This window comes from Poecilia reticulata, linkage group LG18, assembly GCF_000633615.1.
Source record: "Poecilia reticulata strain Guanapo linkage group LG18, Guppy_female_1.0+MT, whole genome shotgun sequence".
In the NCBI taxonomy this organism is placed as follows: Eukaryota; Metazoa; Chordata; class Actinopteri; order Cyprinodontiformes; family Poeciliidae; genus Poecilia; species Poecilia reticulata.
In genome coordinates this window covers 3,144,172-3,154,040 of record NC_024348.1, presented here as the reverse complement: position 1 = coordinate 3,154,040, position 9,869 = coordinate 3,144,172, and the positions used below count along the sequence as shown (strand labels likewise).

General features: G+C 38.4%; 1 protein-coding gene across 1 annotated transcript in view; it reads left to right on the top strand.

Moving 5' to 3' along the window:
• The window catches only part of LOC103480166 (uncharacterized), a 26,956-nt gene extending 17,237 nt beyond the window's left edge, over positions 1–9,719 (top strand). The window contains exons 3-10 of the mRNA XM_008435029.2: positions 1,709–1,871; positions 1,973–2,072; positions 2,718–2,878; positions 2,969–3,099; positions 3,785–3,929; positions 5,920–6,019; positions 7,477–7,555; positions 7,683–9,719. Coding sequence (XP_008433251.1) covers positions 1,709–1,871; positions 1,973–2,072; positions 2,718–2,878; positions 2,969–3,099; positions 3,785–3,929; positions 5,920–6,019; positions 7,477–7,555; positions 7,683–7,769 — 966 coding nt within the window. The 3' untranslated portion in view covers positions 7,770–9,719. The remainder of the gene's footprint in view (positions 1–1,708; positions 1,872–1,972; positions 2,073–2,717; positions 2,879–2,968; positions 3,100–3,784; positions 3,930–5,919; positions 6,020–7,476; positions 7,556–7,682) is intronic.
• Positions 9,720–9,869: the final 150 nt, after the last annotated feature.

Genomic DNA, 9,869 nt, shown 5'->3' with positions numbered 1-9,869 from the left:
AAAAATAATGTTTAATATCTCAGAAACCAAAACTGCACAAACGAAAATTTTAACGGCACAAACCTGCACAAACGGAGCACTAACCATTCAGACTATTTGCTGGATTTTTTGACGTGGGTGGGGTGTCAGCTTCACACAGCTAATTTMCACTCATCACCTGTTGCGCCGCCTAATCGTCATGTGTTTCACATGTGTTGATTTTTTCACTGTTCAGCGTTGGATTCTCTGTTTTTATGCCATAATTTGCATCTAGTTCGTCTCTCCGTTTTATGTCCCGCTTCTCCTGTTTCAGAGTTTTGCGCAATGTGCGCGTCGTTTTTTGTTTGTTTTGTTGTTGTTGTTTTTACCGCGTATGGTGCAGGGCGGTCGGGAAGCATATCGATGGGGAAAAGGCAGACTGACAGAAACCTTTTTAAAACAACGGAAACAATTTCTGTATTCTGATTATTGACATTTAAAAGTGCTGTGGTACCATTGTTCTATCACCCCCGTTTCATACCGGACCACTTACAGCACCGGTGTTAACGCTATACAATGAACGCTCTCTATCGTGGTATCACCGATGGAGGTATTTCTTTATTTAAATGGGTTAATTTTTCAGAGGGATACTCAGTGAGGGTATTGTGATTTTAGCTACCAGTAGCAGGAGAACGGAGCTGCGCCAAGAAGCTAACAGAAGCTAACAAACACTGAATAGAAGAAGAGCTGCCATCGATACAGTTGCACCCAAGCATGGTTTAATGTTACACAATACCGTTTTACCAAGTTGCTCAAAGTCTAAACTGGTATTGTTGTGCATGTAAGGTGTAAAGTTTACCTTCGACMAAACGCCCYCCAAAGGCATCCCAGGGCCCCCCTTTTGTAAAAATGTCCGCCAGCGCCCCCTGCTGTCCTCTGAACGCCCCCTGGGGGGCGGTACCACCCACGTTGAGAACCGCTACCTTAACATGAAGCCCACAAGCTTATCTGACTTATACAAGTCAGGTTGTATTTATTTCACAAGAACAGTGCTGGATTGGATGAATTTCCAATGCAGGATTTACCAGGATTTAGTGTATAAAAAAGCCTTAACTTCTTACTCCTCCTTGTTTACATAGGTGTGGATGACCCAAGTGTTGACACTGGACAACTAAGCTAGCAGTTTGCAGATAGACAGAGGTTGTCTCCCAAGCAAACATTACTTGAATAAAAATGTTGAGTATTGTGAAGTTGTGGTTAAAGAGCGAAAGGTGTAAAGACGCCCACATAAAGCGACTACAAGTGTTTAATTGTGGTTAACCAAGCATGACTTTCATTGTCTTTGTTTATGCTGACTGGATGTTTCGAACTGTATCAAATTTAATCATTTTATATTTAAAAATAGGTTTGTGTGCGTAAGATTCTGTAGTTTAAATTACCATTAGTAGGTTAAATTATCTGCCAGGTTTTTTCATAAATAAAAAAAAAATTCAATGAATTGTTTGAAATATATGCCGTGGCTGAGTAATATATGATTTGAAGTAAACTCACAAATTGCAGTGTAATGTATTTTAAAATCCATTTTTGAGCATTTTGAATCAAGTCAGAATTGGACTAGGCATTGCGATTCTATATGCAGTTTTTTTTCTCTGACTGAAGACATTCTGCTGCTATCTGAACACCTCCAGATTTAACCTGGAATTTTATGGAACAATAACTGGAGCTAATGCTCTCTGTTGCTGTCTTTCAGGTTGCTCGTGTGAAACACACTAATTTCACTTACTACTATTTAAGTAAAGATTTCACCGCCGACATTCTGGAGCTGAGCATTTCCTCCAAACCCTTAAAAGGCTGTAAAGGCTGGAATGAAAGTGACCCTGTAAAAGTGAATATTAACGCATCGAAATCATATGGTGAGGATGAAGAAACTGTCAAGTAGTAATAATAATCCACAGTTGAGCTTCACAGGCAGATGTACAGACTGTAACTATACTTTACGGTTTGTCCTGTGCAGCTGAGTTGGTGAAGGACTTCAGATGTTTTTACCTGTCCAACGGCTCCAAGTGTTTCTGGACTCCAGTTGATCCATCGGAGGATCTGAAGGTGTACTATAGGTGGGAATCGGTTATTTTTTGTAAAGGTGTAACAACAGAATAAAAAAAATGTCCACAGTACTGGTTAATAATTACTCATGTTCCACTGTGTTGACCCAGAATGTGTTCACAGTAACTTTTGTGAGCACACTGCAAAACCACAAAATCTTACCAAGCATCTTTGGTCTAGATTCTACTACAAATATAACATAATTTGTTTCATTTCCTGTGTTCTAACATGTAAGTAACATTTTAACAACATATAGCAGCTTATGTTAAATCAGTTATTTCTTAATATTTATTTTAAAAAGTACTAGTTCCACTGGCAAATTATTTCACTTATAACATGGGAAAAATAAATTGCTACAAGTAAAATAAGCTGCCAGTGGAACTAGTACATTTTTAAAATTAATGTTAAGGAACTATTTACTTAAAACAAGCTGACTTGTCAGTTAGTTTTGTTTTTATGTGTACTTGCACTAGAAACTCAGCAAAAAATACTCAAACTTTTATTGCTTTTGCAGTGAGGCGTAAAGAGCTGTTTGAAGAGAATGAGTCACCACTCAGACTCGTTTCACAGACTACGTCTCCCTCTAGTGGCTGAAAAGGAACTTGCATCTTAACCCGCAGGTGTGTGACATCAGCTGCTCTTTTTTATCATTTCAGGTCCCGTGGAAAAGAGAAGAAAGACATACAGAGTCTGAAGGTGTGTGAGGTTTTCAAGATGGAAGGGAGGAGCAGCTGTTCCCTGAAAGTAGAGAAGCGTCGGGATATCTTTGTGCTTGTGGAGAGTGAGACAAGAATGAACACCTTTGAACCTAAGATGGGTTGGTAGTCTTTGGTGACTCACTTCTATGTTTGATTAATTTCTTTTTGGCCAATCTGATGAAGGAATTTTACCATTTATTTATTTTTAGAAATATACGTGCCGAAAATGAGCATCAATGAGACAGAAGATTATCTCCAGCTGACATGGAGAAAACCAGCTGTTGGACCGGACGGTGCATGGCGATTCTGCGTCTGGTACAAAGAATGTGGAAACAACAAAGTAAGTTTTCATGTCAACATCAAAATATTCAGGAGTTTATGATGCAACTGAGTTTCTGAAGGTGTGGGTCGTGGTTCCGTTTGGGGGCGGGGGAGTGAAGTTATGACAAGAGAGGGCCTTCCAGATATTTGTTTACAATGTTTTTCACGAGTAAGCCTTATTTTTATTTTTGATCTGTTTCAAAACGCTATAATGTGATAAACATGTCAAAGCCCCAGGAGTGTAACTATTTTTCATATGCGAAGCTAAAAAAAAGAAAGCTCCATCCTGCAAAGATATGTTGAAGCTGCACATCTGATGCGAGCCAGTTTTTTCTAGGTCTTTAAGCTACTTAAAAAAAATTTAAAAATCATGTTTGTGAACAATTAAGCACTGAGCTACTGAACTACAATACAGTCAAATTGGCATCTCACTACTGAAGGAAGTGTTTCGTTTCACTTCTATTTCGAAATGAGAAAAGGCTGATATACCTGTTTGATTTCACTGTTTTGGTAAAATGTTCTTCCTGTTTCCTCACTAGCAAGATTACACAAAAGCTAGTTCACTTTTTGACAAGAAAAGACAACAGAAATATGGGACATTTGAGCAGAAATGATTTTTCCTTTCCGACAGTTTTGAGAATCATGTTTTTTACACTTTATCTTTTGAGTTGTAAAAGTAAGCTAATTATAACCCTTTCTTTCAGCCTACTAGGTGCTATGAGTTCAGTCAACATCGAACTGTGAACATCCCCTACAATAAATGCTGTAGGTATGAGTTTCAGTACAACATCAGCACTAACAAGTTCAACAAGGACGTATCCAGTGACACCAGTGAAGTTATACCTCATGGTAAATATCCAGTTTTATTTACATCTTTCTGTTTTCTGTCTTAACATAATTTTAGGTTAGACACCGATGATTTCTCTCTTGATCGTCATATTTTTTAGCTTTACCAAAAAGAACGGAGTTTCTTCTCCATTGTCACACACAGGTCTGATGAAAGTACTGCAACATGGTTGCCTGACGTGCGTTCCATATCATGAACAGATAGTGCAAATTGGAATATGATCAATGTATCATGTCTTTGGACCATGACATCCTGTATCATATTTCATAGCACATTTGAAATGAAGATTAGAGCTAAGGAAGACTAAAGCAAAAAAGGCTAAAGTATTAATAATAGTGCTACAGAGATATTTATAAAGTATAATGTTTAACATTTATTGTTTTTTTGATGCTGATACATACATTCTTAAGCAAAAAATATAGAATAAGCTGCTCGTAAATTTAATAGTTTGATTTGATGTTTGGTTCCCAGCATATATAGACTAAAAAGACACTCTGTCGTATACATTTAAAAGGAAGTCAAGAAGGTCACAGAACAAGCTCCCCTAACATTATAAAACATTTGCAAAAAATTCAATTCCATATCAAAAGGATGTACTGAGGATACAAAACTCTCTGTCTTTGTTGCTGCACTGGTTCAATGAATGTTGCTAACACAAAGGTTTGGCTTCAGACAGCTAAAACAGATAAGATAATTAGAAAAAGTCTCAGTATGAACAATTAGTATATGAAACAGATAATTGATAGACAAATTATTTCTCAAATCATAATGCAGAGAGCAGTGTAAAATAAAATTATACTAATCCTCAACCACAAAACTCTCAAACGTCTTTTCTTCTGGCACCCCTTTGAATCTTCTCACTTCAATCACCAGAGGCAGCATACCTGTTGTTACCTGAGCACATAGACAGCTTTGTCTTCTTTTCATGTTGAAATTCACAGACATCTCAGTTTGAAACATATCTTTAATTTGAATGTAAGTTACAAGTTTGGGTTTCCTGCAGATTCTCTTAGCTTGCCAGCTGTAGTTTTGCAGTAGCTGCTTTCAGGATATGTGAGATTGTCTAGAAAAACAGATTATTCACACTTTTTTTTGGAGTAAGGTTTTGTAAATCTATCATTGCTAATTATCTTCTTGCCTGTGTTAGAAATGATTCACATCACTGTGAGCTCTGTGAAAAAGTAAACACACCTCTGGAGTGATTGAAACTTGCCAGCTAAAACGGTTGGTACATTTCAGAGCAGCTTGGTAGCTTTCTGCCATTAAGAAGATTTAATTACTTCTTCAACAACCTTCTTCATGGTGATGTGACGTCCTTCTACTACATTCTTAAAACAGTTTCCAAATAATTTGGATGTATCATTATACTAAAAAAAAAAAAAAAAAAAAATCAGTAATATCAGTAGAGATCGTCCCAGAAAGTATAGTACTTATAAAATTTAAGACTCTATAAGCCTTAGCTAGCATGTCAAGTAATGTTGTCCCCAACCCACAAAAAAGTTGAGAAACATTGAGATTTTCAGCTGATGTTAAAATGAGCATGTCTGGCCAAATTAACAGCATATTTGTGAAAAAGGAAGTGCATGTCAGCACAAGTACCTCATTCCAACTGAACGGGGACAGCGGTGGAGCATGGCGCAATGACCCCAACTTCATCCTGATTATAATGCTTCAACAAAACATGTTACATAAGCAAATATACAGAAACAGAAGAAGTACTGTAAAGAAGTGGGACAGAATGCACTTACAGTTCTGTGAAAAACTAAGACTATATTAGAGTGTACTCAGGTTTTCTGTTCAATAGAACTAGCAGTCACTACTGGCATGCCACTACTTACTTCCTTTCTCCTTTCTGTTTCTGTTCTGTAGTAAGCCCTTGAACTCTTTTGTATATTTGGAGCAGAAATGAGCTGAAGCCTCTTCAGAGTTTTCAGAGCAAAAGGCTAAAAATTGTATTCAACAACTAAAGAGACTGCTTTCTTTCTCTTCAAGGTACCACAAGCTCTTGCATCAGTACGGCAAATGTGGTGGCCATCATCATCCCGATCATCGTCTGCTTCTGTGTCATCTTATCTATCTACTGCTTCAAGAAGTACGTGTGTGTGAGGAGAAAAGAGGAGATGGTGTGGGGGGATTACGGGATAATTCCAAGTTTAAAAACATGTTTAAAGAGAAAGAATTCAGGGTCCGTGTGTCACAAAAACCAATAACACATGCGGTGCATTTATAGGAATCACTTGATTCCTAGTGAAGAAGAGAAAAAGGAAACATGAACCAGATAAAGTTGTCGTCGCTGCACATTTCTGGAGAACTGCCAAAATATTAGGCAACGATTACATAGTAACCCACAAATTTCTTTTGACAAATCACAAGAGGGCAAACATTTTGCATATCTGTCAGGCATGTAAATTACATTCTTAATCCACAAAAACAACATGAAACGGGAGACATTTTGAAGTTCAGAGGCAATTTACCAGTGAGCCGTATTCATACCACTTGGAACTATTTCACTTTTTATCACATTGAAAACACATACCTGAATGTATTTCATTGGGATTTTAAGTGATAAACCAACTCAAATTGTGCAGGGGAAGGAAATATGAGATAATTTTTCAAGCTAAAAACTGAAACTGCATGTCTGTCAGTGACAAAACAGCATGATGAAAACCAAGCAGTCGAACAGACATGGTGGTGGATAAAGTTGTGGAAAGGCTTGAAACAGGTTTAGGTTATAAACTCAACTAAATCAGCTGAAAATAGAAAGGGTGTGGCACGACTGCAAATCTACCAACACCACGGCGCTCCACACCTTAAACCAACTTAGGAGGGAAAATCTATGGAGAAGATTTGTTTTGCATTCCACAAATATTTGTTTTATCTTTGAAAGGAAGCCCCAACAAGTCTCCTCTACAGTCTGCCACAAGCAATGTAAGGCAAGCTGAAAGTATGTAAAAGAATATATTCTATTGGACTACATTTGAACATTTTGGTCTGCATGCAAAATGCTATTTGTGGAGAAAACTACAACCTTGAAACCATGGTGAAGCAAGATGGTGGCGGGGACAAGGAAGTTGGTGAGAGTGGATGAAGCTAAATACAGTACAGAAGCATGTTAAAGGAGAGAATCAGCTTCCAGTGCGATGATCATAAACACAGAATCAGAGCTGCAGCCTTTATGTATAAAACATGTTGGAATGGAACAGTCTAAGTCCCGTTTGTGACAAGACTTAGAAATGAATGTTCACAGATGGTATTTGGAAAAAAAGAAAGACAAAAGATTCACTCCAAAGGTATTCAGCGTTGGCACAAACATGCCCCGAATGTTTTGCAAAAAAGCACATCGAAGTTTGTTGTTTTAGCTCAACCAAATGTCGAAATGTTACTGAGTACCTTTGCAAGGAATGTAAACATGCTGTGTAAATGCAGGTCACATGGGTGTGACCTGTGCGGTTGCAAGTATTATTGGAACCTCTCTAGTAGGCATGACAGGTCGTAACATTCACCCTTTCACCCTTATTTTGTTCTGTTTATTTGCTTCTCTTTTTGCAGACATGAGAAAATCTTCGGCTGCACCCGACTGGACCCCTCTGTAATAAAGGAGATCTTGAACCTAAATAAGGAAAATAAGGTAATTTGTGTATATGTGTATATATATATATATATATATATATATAAAGAAAAGTGTAAAAACGTGAATACTTATCTCAGGTTTTCTCAGTTTTCACAAAGGTTTCAACATTCTTCTCGATTTTCAGATTTCCCAGGGGAACTTGTTAATGGATCACCCAGGGGAGCACACAGACACTTGCACTCCACTTGTACCTGGGAAGGGGGAATGCTGACCTGCTGTTATTAACAATCAAATATCTGCCTGGCAGCTGGACTTGAACTCTGGGTGAACCTACAAAAAAAGATAAACATTTGGTCAAGAGGCTTGGCCGTACTGACTCATAGAAACGCTGTTTCAACCTCTGGATTTGCTGCGAGGGGGAGCTAACCTGTGCTAGCAGCCAGAAGAGAACTGCCACCACTAAATGTCAGTGTAAACCTCCGAACATGGCGCTTCAGCACTATAAATTTTGACCTATAAAATGGGAAGCATGCAGCGTTGTATTGAAATCTCAAAATTACTGCACGAAAAGCAAAAACTGTGGAATATGCCAATTACTTTGGAAGTTCATCGTTGTTCTTTTACAAGTCTCAACGCTGACAGTTACCAGTCTGATCAAGATTCTTCAGAATCCTTTTTTCAGGTTTCCTGCATTTTGTTGTGTTCGCTCACAAGATGAACCCATATTATATTTTTGTAAAAGGTCCTTATACTCGAGTCCTGAGTGGAAGCTACTCTGTGGGCTCTTGAACTCAACGGTTCCGAGTCAGGCCTGATTCCACTTCTGCTTGCGTCAATAGAATGGAGTCTGAAGATGTTCAGCTGACGCGCCACAAGCAGAGCTACGCTCTAACCAATCGTTCTGCGATGGCGGCCTCGTCAACACAAACTGGTCAACTTTCTGATGTTGGAGCGACTGGAGGCAGCTTAAACAGGGGGCGGTCTTTGCAGCCAAACTGAAATGGGTTTGTGACAGACAATGTTCTGTTGAATCTCTTTCTGTCTATGTATTTGTTTACTGCACTGAGTTTATAAGGAGTTATGCTGAAATCCTTTCAGGTGGTACCACCCATAACCTTTAACCCTCGTAATTCCATTAGCTGCATCTAGGCCAAATTGTACCATAATCTCTACCTTGTTTTCGCAGATGACTGTAAGTTGTCACTTGTACCAACCTTGACCTTCTGTTTACATATTTTTTTACAGTTAAAGAACTGTGTCACCTCATAAAACTAAATTTAGCCAAAGTTTATTGTATAAAACCTGGGTGGAGAAGGATAATAGAACTTTTTTTCATGCCTGCCTCAAGAGTTGCCACATGGTAAAATTCTTTTTTTTTTTCTGAGACTGTACTTAATAAGACTTAAGAAAATAATAGAGATAACTGAAGGATTATGCATTACCACTTTAAGACTAAACTGGAAAGTTTGGTTCTTCAGAAGAAAGAGGACTGGCTTTAGTCGTTGCCACACTCCTGTCATTCCTCTCCATGGCAGTGAAGATGTGTTGCTGATAAAGGGCATCACAGACCGTATAAGGAAATGCAATCTGTGGGAACTATCGTTTAAAAAAGGCCGTCCAGTAGCCGAACGGGGTAATGTACGGAGAGAAAGAAAACTTTGTGATCATGACCTCCAACTCAGGAGAAGAAGAGGGCTAGTTGTGCTGTCATGACTTTTGTACTTTATAGGAAATGGGTTTAAATGGCAGGTTAGCAGCTAAGCTAAAGAAAGCCAGTGATGACCTGAGTGGTGGGAAGTAAATAAACGATCTTCTGCTTGTAAAGGTTTGCTGCTATGTGGCACAATTCTATGTGCTTGGGCTGAATGGCTGAAGGTAGCTCATGAGTTGGCATTACTTCTCTTTGATGAAATGCTGTATGAAAGAGAAGCTCATGGCACAACTTTATTTCCTCTTTTGAACCACTGTAAGCATGTGTCCGGATATTCATTAACCCCCACTAACTCCGACTCCGAGTTGGCCAATTTTCTGGTATGCTTTACATAGAAATAAGGTTTTCATTGTTATGCGCAGTTTACTGTAAATCTTAACTGCAGTTTAAGGATGTATTCCCACACTGTGTAATCAGCTTTTGAACTTTCTAAAAGGAGAACAGGGATGAAATACTGTAAATATTTGAGAAAATATTAAACTGATGTAAAGCATTGTTCAATTTATCAAATGTTGTTGCTGCTTTGTTACTTTAACCTTGAGCGCACAGAAATCTGTCTCACCACCGTCTGCTAGAACTCTTTGTTCCCTAAAATGAATCGGCCTATTTTCTTGTTTCTTCTTTATGGGTTGTAGTATCTCTGTTGGTCTGGGTTAGACT